The 17,192-nt window shown below is 32.8% G+C and overlaps 1 protein-coding gene across 1 annotated transcript; it reads left to right on the forward strand.

The window, feature by feature from the left end:
* Positions 1 to 12,231: 12,231 nt before the first annotated feature.
* Positions 12,232 to 13,864, forward strand: LOC115707086 (leucine-rich repeat extensin-like protein 3). Its single transcript, XM_030634926.2, has one exon. It carries the CDS (start codon positions 12,829 to 12,831, stop codon positions 13,378 to 13,380), a length of 552 nt encoding a protein of 183 aa, XP_030490786.2. The 5' UTR covers positions 12,232 to 12,828; the 3' UTR covers positions 13,381 to 13,864.
* Positions 13,865 to 17,192: the final 3,328 nt, after the last annotated feature.

The raw sequence follows: 17,192 nt of genomic DNA on the forward strand, positions 1-17,192 counted from the left end.
CCTTGTCCACAAGATCTCGTATTTGTTTTTTTTAAAAAAATCTGAAATTAATATAGTCTGAAAATTTTATCTTTTGTTTAAGTCTTCTAATGATTTATGCATTATTATGATATCTGTACATTTAAACATATAGAACTTAGTTTTGAAGATGATCCACGTACGTAACTATGTATCAGCTGTTAGTACGACAGGGGTTCTATATAATGATTTATAAATCATTCTCATGCTTTCATGCATGTAATAAGTTGATGGGTAAGGTTCCAGTACCGGGTATTTCAGTAAATTTTTATTTAGTTCGGTATTTATGAAAATTTTTAGTCTAAATTTTTTAATAATACTTATTGGAAAAAGTTTTGAGTTGTTTGCCAATAAGTTTTACATATATTATTGTACAGGCATGATAAATAATTTTTTAATTTTATTTTCAGTATTGTTATTTTATTATAAATTATTTAGAATTTTTTAAAATTTTAAAAATAATATTAAATAATTACAATACAACCTAAGCATTCATATAAAAAATAAAAAAATTAGATTAAAAAAATAAAACTTTTCGAAGTGAATTATTACATATTTACGGAAGGGGTTTAAAGTGAGGGTGTTTGAAGTTACGGTGGGGTTGCGTAGCAGGGGATGATGATGCTCCCTCTAGCCGGCGCAACAAATAAAACAATCGGTGTACATTCAAATAACAGTACGTACGTTAATAAGGCTGGGAAGATACCAGGGTGCATAGTGACCAGGTGCACCGCAAGGAAAAAGTCAAAGAAGTGGGGGCCCTTTTGACTATGACATAGAGAGAATCTAAGCAGTAAACACTTTACAGTGAACTGAAAGGCGTGTCTTAATTTGCGTGCCCTTTTGACGCAAGGCTTTATTAACTTCTATTTACTCTCATTTCCTTTTTTTTTATTATTTTTTTTTTTATTTTAGTTCTAATTTGTTAGTAGTCAGAGGCCTCCTCTGCCCGTTTTAAAGAGCCCATCAATCTACCCAACCTCTTCCAATCCGGCCCTATAATAATTTATATTCTACATTTTTTTCTTCTTTTATTAGGGTCACCAAATTTACTCTCTATAATATAAAAAAGATAGGCAGTTCTTTAATTTTTTTGTTAAATTTTTTTAATATTATTTTAATAAAAATAATAGAACTATTATTTTTTATTATTTTACCAAATTAATTTGTATTAATCTAATAAATTCAAATTATAAAATATTATCAAAATAATCAAATGTTAATTAAAGTAGAAAGTATAATTGGAATAAAAATAATAAAAATGTCTCTCCACTCTATAGTTAGCTTACTTTTTAATTATTTTAACTAAAAAATAAAGAAAATGAGATGCTTTTAATTAATGAAAAATTATTATTATTTTATTTTTAAACTATGCCTCACATATCTTCATATAATAAATAGTATTATACAAAATGGCTAATTATAGAGCACGTACAACAAATTTGTAAGCACTTTAAAGTGTTAAATATCCATATATATTCGGATACTAATGTACATTTCATAACAAGGCAATTTGGGGTAAAGAACTTGTGTTCATTAGTTCATATATTTTATCTAAAGCAAAGTAAATAAATTTGCATGTTATTTTGATCTCAACTACTGAACTAAATCCACAAGAATGAATGGCCTTATAATTAAAGGAATACCAGCTACTACTACTACTATATACTGGTTAGCTAAGCTATATTGTTTAGGGAAACGATGACCTAGCTGAAGGATATATATTTATGCTTTTAATTGCCTAGAAACACGAGAAGGAAACTGAATTGAAAAAAATGATGTAAATTTTGATAGAAGTGTATATGTACGGACATATGGGGTTAGGGGGTGGGGTAATGAAAATTTAGATGTATAGATATGGGAGCAGAAGGAAATCAACATAAATCTAGCTAAAAGAAACTTGCAGCTCAGCACGGGACATTTACGTACACATACGTATATATGTTATAGAATGAGACAATATATAGACAAGATACCTCAGCAGAGACATTTCTCTATCATTACTTATCAAATAAATAATAATATAACCTGCTCTCTCTCTCTCAAGGTCTCTTTCTACGCCTACGTACTAAGTATTATTAATAGATCTCTCCTCCTACGTTTTCCTACATCTTTTGATTAATTAATAGCCCTTAGATCTCCCTACCCTGTTAGCTGATCACCTCAGTTTTCAGCTATACATTATATATATATATGTTCCCCACGGTTCCTCTCTCTCAATCTTAATTAATTTCCAGCTGGGTCTATCTACCTAGAGTACGTATTCTAGCTGTTGAATAAAAAAACTGTCTTACTTCGCGGTTCAAACTTCAAATACATTTTGTTCTTTATTTCTTTCAACTCTATTTACAAAACGTGAAATGACAAGTTAATAGTTACACTACTTCAAATGGCATTCATTTGAGAATTTTTTTTTATTATTTTTGGAGCCATTATGAAATGTAACACTTTATTTGTAGGTGTCGACAGTTAATTAATTAGATACTTTGAATTATGTCAACTGGTTCTATTTGTTGGCTGTATTGTGAAAAATAATGGTAAAAGTGTATAATGACTTTGCGTAAGGCGCCTGATTTGGTTGTTGCTGATACATATATATTTTTTTTATAGAAGGTTGTTAGATATTTAAATGTGTGGTATTTATATTTATAGGATTTTGGGATTTTATTAGCTCATAAATAAAGCGTGGGGGTATGGCATTGCACCGGTATTTGTTGAATTTAATTTCTATATATTCTAAATTTTACATTCCACTGAAAGAAACGGGGTTTTAGCTAGCTTTTCGGCACAAGAAACCCAAATAAATGACTGTAATTATTAGACGACAAATCTCACTGTATTCTGTAAAAGCAGTTTAAATTTGCTCAGACAGCTGAATAAATATGTATGTACTAATGGACAGAAATTCAAAAATTATGGTACTATATCTATCTCATTAATTATCTCTGTTAAGATTTTTTAACAAAAGAAAAAAGCAAGGTGCTGAAAATTATTAAAGAAGGGCATGCATTCATGGTTTCATCTTAGGGTCACACTAAATCTAGTTGTTTTGGTTTTTAGGTGTAACTATTATAAGAAACAAAATGCAACAATTTCCAAGGCGTATATGGGTTCAGGATATGGGAAGAGGTTGCCTTTTATCCTTTGGGTTTTGGCCCATCTGTTTCAATATTCCATCCTCATCCATTTGCACTTGTTACGTCAATTTACCATTTTGCCATGTAAAGATAAAACAAAAACAAAATCAAATTCAAAGTTGGATTTCGATTAATTAATTAAATAAATCCTGTCAAGTATATATTTTGTTCACACCTCAGGATTTGATTTGATGATCCGTTATGTGTCTTAATTTTGTTCTTTGTTCTTTATTTTTTTTTTATATAAAAATAGAAAATAATTATAATTGTGTGATTGAGAGGTATTGTTTGATGGGACAGGAAGGAAGAGGGAAGACAGTTCGTGCTGTCACTGTAAAAAGGGCACTGTGGTAAACTGCGGCTGGTTTGCTGAAGCGGCCAAACATGCTTCTTGCTCTGACTGCATCGTACTAAGAGCTACGCCTCTATTGCCTAATCACTACAATACAATACAATTCTCTCTTTCTCTCTCTCTCTCTCTGCCCACGTGACTGTGCTTCCATCTCCATTCCATTTCCAACCTTCTTTCGTCGTTTTCTTGCTTCCGTTTATGGGCCCATTGCCATCGCAATTTGCATGTCCAGCCCAATCAACTGAACCCTCAACGTCAAGCCCAAATTTAGTTTACTCGGTCCGTATATTGAGTGAAATTGGAAAATTTAGACGTGGCATCTAATTTTACATCTATTTTACAAAAATAACCAAAAAAAAGTGTATTAATGTTTTTGTACCATGTGTCTTTATATGATTTTTTTATGGATTGGGCTTATTTTACTACTAGTGTAATTAATGGGAAAAATTGAAGAATACCCCTTTTTTATACATTAATTAAATTTATCTTCAAATAAAATTTAATTCAAAGATACCTCTTTTTATAAGTATTATACTCAAATTATCCTCACAACTCATATAACTAAAACATAATTTCAAGTATAATAAATTTGTGTTCTTTAGAGATAGATGTCTAGGTTTGTGGAAAAGTTAGGAAAAAATTTTAATTAGAGAAGAATAAAGACTATCTTGAAGTAATATGAGTAAAATTGGTAGAATAATTAAAAAAAAAGATAAACATAATAGATTTTTTTTTTAAAAAAAAGTAAAAATTAAAGACATTAATTTAAAAGAGATATATGGTTTAATTTTCTCGTGATTCATTTATTTGCTCCGATAAATGAGAATACATATTATTATCAATTTGAGCTGTTTATTATTATTATTATTATTATTATTACTTCAGTTGATAATAATTTTTAGTTGTTCGAGTTAAGTTTTATTGTTTGATTTTTTTTATGTAATTTTTTTTTATTATTATTTTGTTGTAATTTTTTTTTTGTTGTTTTTTCTATTTGTTACTAGTTTGTTTTATTTTTTTGGTAAAATCTAGTTTTGCTCTAGTTTTGGTTTATTATGTTGTTCAGACTTTAATCTGTTTTTACCTCTGATTCTATATTTTTTTTCCAAATTTTATTGTTCCCAATTTTAGAATGCTCCAATGTCCTTAGTGCTAGATTTTTCATTGATGTATTTGTATGTATCGTTTTGTATAATTGTGGTCATGATTGTTGTTTTGTCGAAGATTTATGGTCTCGACAATGTATTTTTTCGAACAATAGAATTTCTTTGCAATAAAGTTTGTCGAAAATCTTAGGTGTAATTTTTGGTGAATAAAGTTTTTATTTTTTTTTATTTATTTTTTTTTTTTTTGAAATAAAATCATCCAACTTTATTTAAGTGCAATCATTCATGATTACAAAAAGCAAATCGGTAGACACCTCATTGCTCAAAAGAGTACGATCAGCGACAAAATAGGAAGCTCGAGCTAACGCATGAGCAACTCTATTTGCAGACCGTCTAATAAAAATAACAGAAACACCCCTCAATTGTTCTAAAAACATTTTACAATCAGAAACAATACTCCCAAAATATGACAATAAAGGAAGATCACTCCTAATTGCTTGAACCACAGATAAACAATCCGTTTCAACAACCGCCTCTTGCCAATCTCGTTGTTTATTAGTTTCAGCACACTACAAAAACATTTATCTCTAACCGCAACAAAATTTGTTACTAAAATAAAAAAGTTATGATTAATTATAAATTATATTTTTATATTATCACAACAAAAATTATAAATTATTGTGATTAAATGTATTTTTATCTCTAAATATGAATTAGCATATATGGTCAGCTTTTATTAATATCGATCATTGTTTATATGATATTCATACATGATTGCAGAGTGGTTGATATATGCTACCAACAATGTGTTCCTTTAGTTTGACTTAATTGTCCTGTAAAGTTTAGATTTTTCTATGTATAAAATTTTCAAAAAGCTTCAGCCATTACCTTTTTTTTTTTCACCATATCAGATATTATATGCTCACTTTTCCCCGTAATAATAATTGGACCACTTTTTTATTTAAAAGTATCTTACTTTCGTAAAATTGAGTCAACACTTTATCAATATATCTACTTTTTTTTTTTTCTTTTCTAAGAGTATAATTCATCTGTGGTCTTCTTGTATAAATTACAATTCGTCTGCGTTGCATGTTGCATGTTCTTTTTAGTCCTTTAGGTGAAAGTTTTGACTTTTGTGTTGTTACTAACTAGCTTAATATTTTTTTTATATCAATTTGATCATTTTCTAGAGGACTTTGGTTAAGATTCTCTTATATAACAAATATGTCTGCAGGGTGGAGGGATCCAAGAAAGACTTTATACTGTCGTTAACTCAGGTGTCTTACTTGTATTATTTGTGATTATGATTATTGATTGCCACGTCAACATATTTGGGGATTTGAAGTGTAAGTTTTCTTTTTTTCATCTTTATTAATGTCAATATATATATAACCATAATTTATTAATATATATCGTCTAATTTTTGTGGTGTGATGTAAACAGTATTAACTAATATCTGTCAGTTAGTTACATTTTCAGTTAATTCTGTTAAGGTAGTTAGTTTATTTCATTTGATTCCTACTGTATGTACTCTGTATATAAAGGCTAAGTCTTCATTCAATACAATCAAGCTTTTGCATTCTTTCCTCTGTTCTTTCCTTTCTTTGGTTTGCCTTGTACTGTTGTTCTACATGGTATCAGGAGTCTTGACACAAGACCATGTCATCGTCAACCTAAGATCCTCAGGCCCCTGCCACACACTCCGCTGCAAATGGATCTTGGAATCCATTCTCGAACTCATTGTCTTCTTCCCTCACGGTTCGACTTGATCGTGCAAATTTCCTGTCATGGAAATCTCAAGTCACCCCTACTGTCATCGGCCACGATCTCGACGAGATCTTGTTCACAGGAGTTTCCCCACCTCAACATCTCGTTGACAACACTCCAAATCTTGCTTACATTCAATGGCGCAAGAAAGACCAACTTCTCTTGTCTTGGCTTCGTTCCTCGATGTCCGAATCTATTCTTGCATCAGTTGCAAACTATACAACCTCTCACTCTGTCTGGCGTGCGCTTGAGCAGAAGTTTGCTTCTCAAACAAAGGCTCGACGCCTCCAGCTCAAAGGTCAGTTCTCCCATGTCCAGAAAGGCGGCCTTTCCATCTCTGAGTTCATTGAAAAAGTTCAAAATCTTGCCGATTCTCTTGCCATAGCTGGTTCACCCGTGGATGATCAAGATCTTGTTTTACAAGTTCTTAATGGCCTCGGTCCAGAATTTGATCCCGTTGTTTCTGGCATCACATCAAGAAGCGATGCTCTAACCATTGAAGAAGTTCAAGCACTTCTCCTCTCTCATGAAAGTCGCATCGAGCATCACGTAGCAATGAGTGATCTTTCATCTAAAATGCAGGCCAACTTAACATTTGGAAATGGTCGTTCTGGAGGTGTTCGACCATTTGCCAGTACAAATTCTGGCAATCCAAATCCCAATTCTTCCTTCACTGGTTGTGGACGTGGTCCTCCTAAGTTCTCCAATCAAAGAATTGTCTGTCAAGTGTGCATGCGGATTGGCCACACAGCTGCTGTGTGCCATTACCGTTTTGATAAGAACTGGACTACCCCCAAACCAGGTACATCTGTAAATCGTGCCTTTTTAACTGATGTTGAATTTGACTGTGATCCTCAAGCGTACAACACCACTATGATCCAAGATTTTGGTGAAGATAGTTCATGGTATGTCGACTCTGGGGCCACCACTCATGTCACTTTTGATAGTGCAAATCTTGACTCATCTACCCCTTTTAATGGCTCTGAATCCTTAGCTATTGGAGATGGTAAGAGACTTTGCATTTCCCATATTGGATTTGTGTCTGTTCCGTCATTTAATCCTTGTTGCCCTTTACAAATACATTCAGTTTTAAATGTTCCAAGAATTAAAAAGAATCTAGTTAGTGTTTCAAAACTCACTAACGATAATGACATTTTCTTTGAATTTCATAAAAACTGCTGCTTTGTCAAGGACAAGACAACAGGAACTGTTCTTCTCAAAGGAAGACTTAAAGATGGCCTATACCTCCTTGGTGATACATCTCATTTGTCTAAGTCTGATCTGCCCAGTCAAACAGCCACTCATGATAGATCCCATAGTGTATACAATTGTACTACTGAATGTAATAATTTGTCTGAATGTTCCTACTCAGACAACAATTGTAACACCAATTTCATAAATAAAAATGACTCTTACTCTTTTCTGTCTCCCCAGTGTGTTTTTCATGTTTCCACACCTATTGACATCAACTTATGGCACTGCAAATTAGGCCATCCTGCACAATCTACATTACAACAGTTATTACCTTCTCTTCCACATACAGGTTCCCTAAAAACCATTCAATTTTGCAGTGCATGTCAATTAGGCAAGAGTCATCGACTCTCTTTTTCTGCATCTCAATTTCGAGCCAGTCAACCCTTAGAGTTGATACATACTGACCTATGGGGTCCTAGCCATGAACCATCTAAAGATGGATTCAGATATTACATTCATTTTTTAGATGATTACAGTAGGTTTACATGGATTTATCCACTCACAACCAAATCTCAAGCATTTGACAAATTCATTACCTTTAAGAGCATGGTAGCAAAACAGTTTGGTTTGCCTATTAAAAGTGTACAGGCTGATGGTGGTGGAGAATACAAGCCATTTGCTCGATTCTTGGCTGATCAGGGGATATTATTTTCTCACCCTTGCCCTCATACTCACCAACAAAATGGGAGGGCAGAGAGGAAGCACAGGCAAATCACAGAGACTGGCCTAACTTTGCTAGCACAAGCCAATCTCAGTCTGAAGTAGTGGTGGCATGCTTTTCACTCTGCAACATTCATAATCAACAGACTTCCTACTCCCATTTTACAAGGCATTAGTCCATACCAATGCCTATTTAAAGACAAACCTGACTACACAATCTTGAAGAGCTTCGGGTGTGCTTGCTTTCCTCACCTCAGACCATACAACTCCCACAAACTCGACTTCAGATCACAGCAATGTCTCTTCCTTGGCTATTCCCCTGCTCACAAAGGATATATTTGTGAAAATAGCCAGGGTCGTATTTACATTGCCAGGCATGTCATTTTTAATGAACAACACTATCCTGGCAATTCTCACATCACTACAAGTACTCAGGTACATTCCAACCATAACACTCAGTATTTTCCCACTGCAACTTTCTCAACATCTAATTCAAGTGTTATTCCTACTTGTTCTAATGTTCCTGTTGCTACTACTTCGAGTGTTGTTGCTGCTACTTCGAATGTTGTTGCTACTCCTGCTGTTGAACCTCATGTTCCCACTGCTATGTCTGAGCCTCCTGAGATTTTACCAAATCAGCCATCCAACACACCACCAGCTTCCCATCCACTGTCTATACCTGACTCCCAAGTACCACCATTAAATCACACACAATCCCAACCTACAGGTACTTCTCACACAAATATTGTCCCAAATTTACCAGGTTCTCTTTCTGTCGACTCTCCACCTATCACAAATTCCCATCCTATGGTTACCAGGTCTAAAAATGGTATTGTAAAACCTAAAGCTTATTTAGCAACAAAGCATCCCTTGCCTGAGTCCCTCTTACCATCTGAACCTAGATCTCTGCAGGCTGTTCTTAAAGATCCGAAGTGGTTCAACTCCATGTAAACTGAGTTCTTTGCATTAAAAAAGGCAGGTACTTGGACACTTGTACCTTACCAACAGGGCATGCACATCATTGGGAACAAATGGGTACATCGTATAAAGCTCAATGCCGATGGTTCTCTAGATCGATTTAAATCCAGGCTTGTAGCAAAAGGATATCTACAAGCTCCTGGAATTGATTACGAGGAAACATTTTCACCTGTTGTGAAACCTGTTACAGTTAGAACTGTACTCACTCTTGCTGTCACTGGAAAATGGAAAGTTACTCAATTGGATGTGAGTAATGCATTCCTCAATGGCACCTTGTCTGAAACTGTGTTTATGCAACAACCATCAGGTTTTGTCGATGAAACTAAACCAGACCATGTATGTCTTCTCCATAAAGATCTTTATGGCCTGAAACAGGCCCCTCGAGCCTGGAATGACAAGCTACGAACATGGCTAGTTCAGTGGGGTTTTCAATGCTCAAAATCTGATACATCCTTATTTGTCTATGGCTGTGATAACACTCTTCTCATCCTCCTCGTGTATGTTGATGATATATTGGTGACAGGCCCCAACACCTCTCTCATTTCACAGTTAGTCACTGATCTTAACAGAGAATTTTCTCTCAAAGATCTAGGAGAAGTACATTACTTTTTAGGTGTTGAAATCCATCGTGATACTCAAGGAATGTATTTGTCCCAAACAAAGTACATCTCGGATCTTTTGTCACGAGTTCACATGGAAGGTGCTAAAATATGTTCAACTCCCATAAGCAGCTCTTCAAAATTATCACTTAATGATGCAGAGTTATTTGATGATCCAACATTATACCGAAGTATCATTGGTGCACTTCAGTATCTTACACTCACACGACCTGATGTAGCTTTTGTCATTAACAAATTAAGTCAATTTCTGAAAGCTCCAACAACTTCTCACTGGGAAGCTTGTAAACGTTTGTTAAGATATCTGAAAGGAACCATCTCAGAGGGATTATTGATCAAACCAGCAACTTCTCTCACTGTCACCAATTACTCTGATGCTGACTGGGCCTCGTGCATTGATGATCGACGTTCAACTGGGGGATATCTGGTATATTTGGGTGATAGTTTGATTAGCTGGTCTGCTAAAAAGCAACAAGTAGTTGCAAGGTCCAGCACTGAAAGTGAATTTCGTGCTTTAGCCAACACTGCAGCTGAAATTAAATGGATTGTTTCATTGCTCTCTGAACTGCACATCACTTGTTCTCAATGCCCTGTTATCTGGGTGGATAACCAGAGTGCTGCTGCACTTGCAGCAAATCCGGTCTTCCATGCTCGCTCTAAGCATATTGAAATTGACTTACATTTCGTAAGGGATCAAATTCTGGACAAGCACCTCTCTATTCGTTTTGTACCAAGCATAGATCAAGTAGCGGACTTACTCACCAAGCCTTTGTCTAAAGATAGGTTTATCTACCTTAAATCCAAACTCAAAATGGTTACCACCCCTTTTCGTTTGAGGGGGGATGTAAACAGTATTAACTAATATCTGTTAGTTAGTTACATTTTCAGTTAATTCTGTTAAGGTAGTTAGTTTGTTTCATTTGATTCCTACTGTATGTACTCTGTATAGAAAGGCTAAGTCCTCATTCAATACAATCAAGCTTTTGCATTCTTTCCTCTGTTCTTTCCTTTCTCTAGTTTGCCTTGTACTGTTGTTCTACATGTGATACATATACTTCTCATGTATTGCTGAAAATTAATGATTATATATAACAATAGTTTTTCTGTAGGTTACGTTAAATTAAAATTATGAATGTGCATTATATGTGATCTTTCACTATAATGTAATACTTTTACTCCTAATAGCTAGGTGTATGCATATTTCTTGATGCTCATTACGTAGGTTTATTAAAACCATTAATCAATTTTAAGAACAAAATGAAAGAAAATGAAAACCAAAATAAAATATTCATCAACGAATTAATATTCCATGAGGTCTTAAACAAAATCTGAAAATATTTGTTTGACAAGCATCTTTCCCCACGTGTCACGAAATATATAAAAAAAAATGATATATTCTATACTTCTATATATATTTGAGAGGGCAGATTAAGAAAGAGATATTTGGAATTCTATTAGATTTTATGCTAATTGAAATTTCAATTTTGATATGTACCAAATCATATTTCTAAGTTCATGTTTGAGATAATAACTAAAAAATAGTTTTTTTGTTTTCAAAAATAGTATTTTTTTTTTTTAAAACAATTAAGCATGTTTGGTCTTATTTTTTGACAGTAGTTTTCAGAAAACAAAATTACAAAAAATAAGAATTTTGAAAATAAAGTTTAAAAAATAATTTACTTTTGGTCAATATTATTTTTAGAAAACACTAACAGAACCTGACTTGTATTTTGAAAACTTTTAAAAACACTTTTTTGAAAACAAAAAATAAAAAACAATACCAAACACACTCTAAACTTTTTCTGCTCGTTAAAAATTCACCTGAACTATTGACATTGTTGGATTTAAGGACTTTTGTCAAATTTTATTCAATTTTACTAAGTGATTGTCTATGTACTAAATTATGTTTCACAGACTTTGATATCTACCTAATCATGCTCCTAAACTTTAACATGTACTAAATGATACCCTTTAAACTTTGATTCATGTTAGAATTTTTTTACTAAAAATGATAAAAAAAAAGTCCTCAAATATAATAACTTTAATAATTTAAAGGGAATTTTTATGATTTAGTAGATGTGAAAAGTTGAAAATTAAATGTTCTGAGATTTTTTTATTAGAGTAGTTAAATGTTTTGACTAACAAGTTGGAAGTTTGTCAACTGACTAATAATTGGTATTTATACAAAAACTTCGTTTAATATAAAATCTCTTGGATGTCAGGATTGGGCCTAAGGCCCTGTCAACATCGTGAGAAGGCCGAAGCCATGATGCCATGGAATGGGCCAACATGATGATCTAACATTGGAGAGATAAAGATGAAGTGGCAATTTGAACAATATGGATAATCAATCAAAATCAAATTTACCCAAAAATAAGCCCAAGCCCGCGTTTACCCATTTCTCTATTCAATTCTTTTTTTTTTTCTCTATCTCTCTGTATCTGATTCATCTTCTTCTTTCTCCATTTCTGAGAAGGTGTGCTGGTCATATGCTCGCACCGAATACACGTTCCCATCATTGCTTTCCTCCAATCCCTCGTTTGACCAATTTCTTATATTATTTTTTCATCTTCTTACGAAAAAAGCATACCATAATCTCATTGACCCACATTCAAACACTTTCTTGACAACACCAACTTCTTATTTTATTTCCCTTCATTCGCCCAGAAATTAATCGTTTTGAGACTGAAATGGTAGACCCTTTTCGTTGATTCCTTTGGAGATACTAGAGAGGCCCAGATTCACGGAAAAAGAAACAACGATTCTCAAACCCTAGTTTTGTGGTCCTAATATCCGTAGATAACGAGGTTTCTCTTGGAATTTTGAGCTGAGAAGGCGGATGTCAAAAGGGGGTTGAAACCCAGATGCGAGAAAACTCCGTAAACCCTGATCAGGGTCCTGATTTTTCTTGAGGTTTCGAATCTTGTGGTTGCTGTTTCATGGAACCGCAATTCTCGACCTTGGTTTTTGGGTTCTTGATTTTCGTTTTCGTCCTTCGTGTCGAGTCAGGGACCCAATTAGCAGGTGGATCGAGTAACCCTCCACCGCCACTGCCTTTAGCTCCACCACCACCTCCGTCCCCACGCTCCTCTCCTCCTCCTCCTCCTGGGTCACCACCACCTCCTTCACCATCACCCCCGCCTCCGTCTGTTCCTCCTCCCAGCTCTCCACCACCACCTGTACAATCTCCTCCTCCTCCTTCTCCGCCTAAGTCACCACCACCTCCTGCATCTCCGCAGCTGCCATCCAATATCGAATCGAATAAATCACCACCGCCACCGATCAATTCGCCTCATAGACATCCCTTTAGCCACAAGCGTAAACCACCACCCCCACCGCCGCCACACGAACACAAGATCAATGCAGGGAAGAAGATCGGGTTGTTGTTCTCTGGAATCGCCGCCATTCTTCAGATTGGGGTTATAAGCTTCTTGGTATTCAAGAGGCGACAGCTTTTAAAGGTCAATGACAGATACGAAGCTTGTTCATGAAACTTGATTTTTTTTTTTTGTGTTTATTCTGTTTTTGTGTGTATCAGATTTCTCATCAATTCTTTATAGTTGGGCCTAATCTTGTTGTTGGGTTGAGATTATTCTTTGAATGGAGAGCGTTATTGTGGCGGATGTGATTGGATTCCGATTCTTTAACGAAGGGAATGAGTGTTGTGAATTATCAAGCGACTGATATATCATTGGTGATGTTGAAGCCTTCTTGTTCCTCGGGTTTGTTCTGTAAATGGGTAATTGTTAATTGGCTTTTTCTTCATCTAGTTTGTATGTTGATTTTCCTTTTCCCTTTGATTCATTAACTTACTTAGAATACGTCCTACGATCTGAAATGAAGAGAAAAAAAAGAAAAGGTTTATGCTTTCTTTTTTGTTTCTTCCTTGCTAACCTTTTTCTAGTTCGAGTTTGTAACAATGTTAGATATCATGGAAAGAATTGCAATTGATTAAGCTTTTTTCGCATTATGTTCCGTAAAGGTGCGTACTTTATTTTGTTTCATACTAATTATTGTTTTGAAGATTGGTTCTTTGTTGTTGTAAAGTATTGAGAAGTTACTTTGCGTTGCAGTGAGGGAAGAAATTTAATCTTTTTTCCTTTTCATGTTTTTATTGCATATTAATAAGAACTGATACTTAGCTTAAGTTTATGTTAGCTTAAATGCTTGTTTAAGCATCTGATTGCTGTCTCAAATTCTTTGTTTGTGTTCATCATTAATCCTGACCTGACCTTTATTAAGTGATGTTCCGTAATAAGGATGTTATAATGTGCTTAGAAAGTTGAATACGTACGTTTATGACCCACTTTTTGACCACTAGCCTACTATTGATGCTGCACCTTTCCGATCATTTCTTGCCTTTCAGGACACGTTTTCTTTCAATTGCTCTCGGCTAATGGCAGTTCTGCTTCAATTTATATCTTATTATTTGGACTTTGAATTCACTTTCCTGCAAATTATGACCACATTACTTAGTCAACAGGTCGATTGACTTACATGAGTTTTGATCACATTACTAGGTCGATTTATCATATATCATATTACATGGGTTCGAATTGACTAGTCATAACTCACTATTGGGTCAACAATTTAGTGTGGTTGATTGACTTGCATATGAGTTGTGATCACATTACTAGGGTCTGATATGGTCTGGAATTTATTAACATTGCGAGCCATATTTACTATGTTTAATTTGTATATGGACCAAGCAACTTGGATTTGATGTTTTGTGGGGTAGAATCACATTGCCCCTAATTTCAACTTAACTGCTAGGCATTTTACTGCATTTTCGTAAATTGTATACATGTGATTAGTGAATCATGAATCTTGTAAATTGTAAAGTATATGATGACCTCAGTGACCTGTTAATGGATTACACTCACTCTGGCCCCCTAACATCATGAGATGACTGACTGGCTGGGGATTGGCTCTGTTCTCTGAGGATTGAGAAAGCTTTGGTGTAATCTTATTTTTGGGGGTGGTCAAATTGCTGAGTTGGCTGATGGGACTGAAGAACTGAATTTAAGAAAAAATTGTACGAATTATGGAGGATGGTCTAGGAAGGATCCACCCATTAGGCCAACTTTTCAATTCTTGTCTTTATGTTTTGAGATATTTTTAACGGAAATACTTTTTTCTGTTTTTCATTCTTGAAAAGAAATATATAAACACATTGAATTTTTATCAAAATAACTGATAACATATATGTGTTATTATAGAGTTTTAGTTTATTTTGAACATTTGTTAGGTGATATACTTTTTGAAAGAAAAAATTTAATTGCAACATTCATATCATAGACTGTTCTGTTCATTGTAGTTAGGCAGATTATTGATCCAAGAGTTCCAACAAAAAAAAAGTATTGATGTGGAGCATCACAGTATATTTATTATAGGTTAGCTAGAATATATAGAATTTCTTGCTAAATAAAAAAAAAAATGAATTTCTTAATAATTTAACCCAAAAAAAAATAAAAATAGAATTTTTGCTATACCAAATGGGAAATTTACGTAATACATCTCAAACCATTTTTTTTTTAATTTTTATTATCTTTTTAAAACAATTTACTTAAATTTTAATAGTTTTATTTTGTTTTGTTTTAATTAATATTATTACAATATTTTATACTATATTTTTATCACGTGTAAATAACAGTTTTTTTAAGAACGTGTGAACAATAGTCTTTAAGGAAAAAAATTCGAGAAAATATAAAAAACACTAAATTTTATCAAACTCTTTTAATTTGTTATATCAATAAGGCTAATAAGGATTTTCGTCTCTCGAATTTTGATATGTCCAAACCCTTTCCTTTAAATTTTGAAGACTGTTAAATTTTCTCCTTAAGTTATTGAGATTTTGGATTTAAGGACTTTTGTCTAATTTTAGTAAGAAAAATCTAATATGGATGAAAGTTTAGGAGCATGATTTGACACATGTCAAAGTTTAAGGGGCATAATTTGGTAGATATCCAAATTTGGGGAGCATGGTTTAGTACACGAACAATCACTAAATTAGTAAAATTAGAAAATAATCCTTAAATTCAACAATCTCAATAGTTCAGAAGTAATTTTTAACGGCTAAAAAAATTCAAAGGTATAATTTATTACATGTCAAAGTTCAGGAGCAAAAATCTTAATTAGCGGAGGTGCACAATTGATTTAGGAATAATTACATAAGGTACCATTTTTTGTAAAATATTTACATTTTTACGTTCAAAGACTGTTTTTTTTTTTACATTTTTACGGTTTTTCAAAAAATAATACGAAAACAACATAAAATCAACAAGAAACAACATAAAAGTAACATCAAAATAACAACAAAAAAACAACAAAAAATAACATATATATAACAAAAAATTAACAACAAATGAACAAAATTTCAACATAAAAAGACCGTATTTTATGTAAATAAAATTAAAAAAATCGTAAAAATGTTTAAAATTCTGTGAAACCGTATTTTTGTTATTTTTTTTTTGTTGTTTTTGTGCATTTGTGAAATTAACCCATTGATTTATAGTGTTTTTAAAATATTACATAATTGGATCAAGTCTATGTTATGTATTGACAAAGGATAGAGATCTTACCTATTTTGAAAGTGTTATTAGAGAAATACCATTCGGTATATTTCAATATTCAAACACATTTACATGTTCCATAACAATTCGGCTTATTTCAATATTGCAGTTTTCCTCCTTTTTATTATTTATTTATTTATTTTTGTAATTTAAAAAAACATAAAATAACAAAAATAAAATTTTAAATAATTTTACGGTTTTTAAGATTTTATTTACATAAAATATGTTCTTTTGATACATTTTTAAGTTGTTTTCATGTTATTTTGTTGTTGTTTTTTTTTTGTTATTTGTATATTATTTTTATGTTATTTTGATGCTGTTTTGATATTATTTTATTGTTGTTTTGATATTATTTTTATATAGTTTTTTTTTTGTTGTATTCTTAAAATATTATAAAAATATATATAAATTTTTTTTTAAACGTGTAAATATTTAATTAAAAATAGCAATTTATGTAAATTTTTCTATTTTTTTTTTTCATGAAAGTAAAATGACACTTTGGCATGGCTTTTAAAAGTTGTTTTTGGGCTTTTAAAGTTCCTTGAGAAGTTAAAAGGCAGAAACCCAGTCACACAAAACCTCAAATGTGATTATAGTATAAACTCAAAAAGAAAAAAAGAGAGATAAATGTATATTATAAACTCTTTTTAATTTTTTATAACTTCACAAAAAGTCATTTAAAATAAAATTTTACAATAGGAGGATTGTTCAAATTGTTCAACAAAATATAA

Source organism: Cannabis sativa, chromosome 1 (genome assembly GCF_029168945.1).
Source record: "Cannabis sativa cultivar Pink pepper isolate KNU-18-1 chromosome 1, ASM2916894v1, whole genome shotgun sequence".
NCBI lineage: Eukaryota > Viridiplantae > Streptophyta > Magnoliopsida > Rosales > Cannabaceae > Cannabis > Cannabis sativa.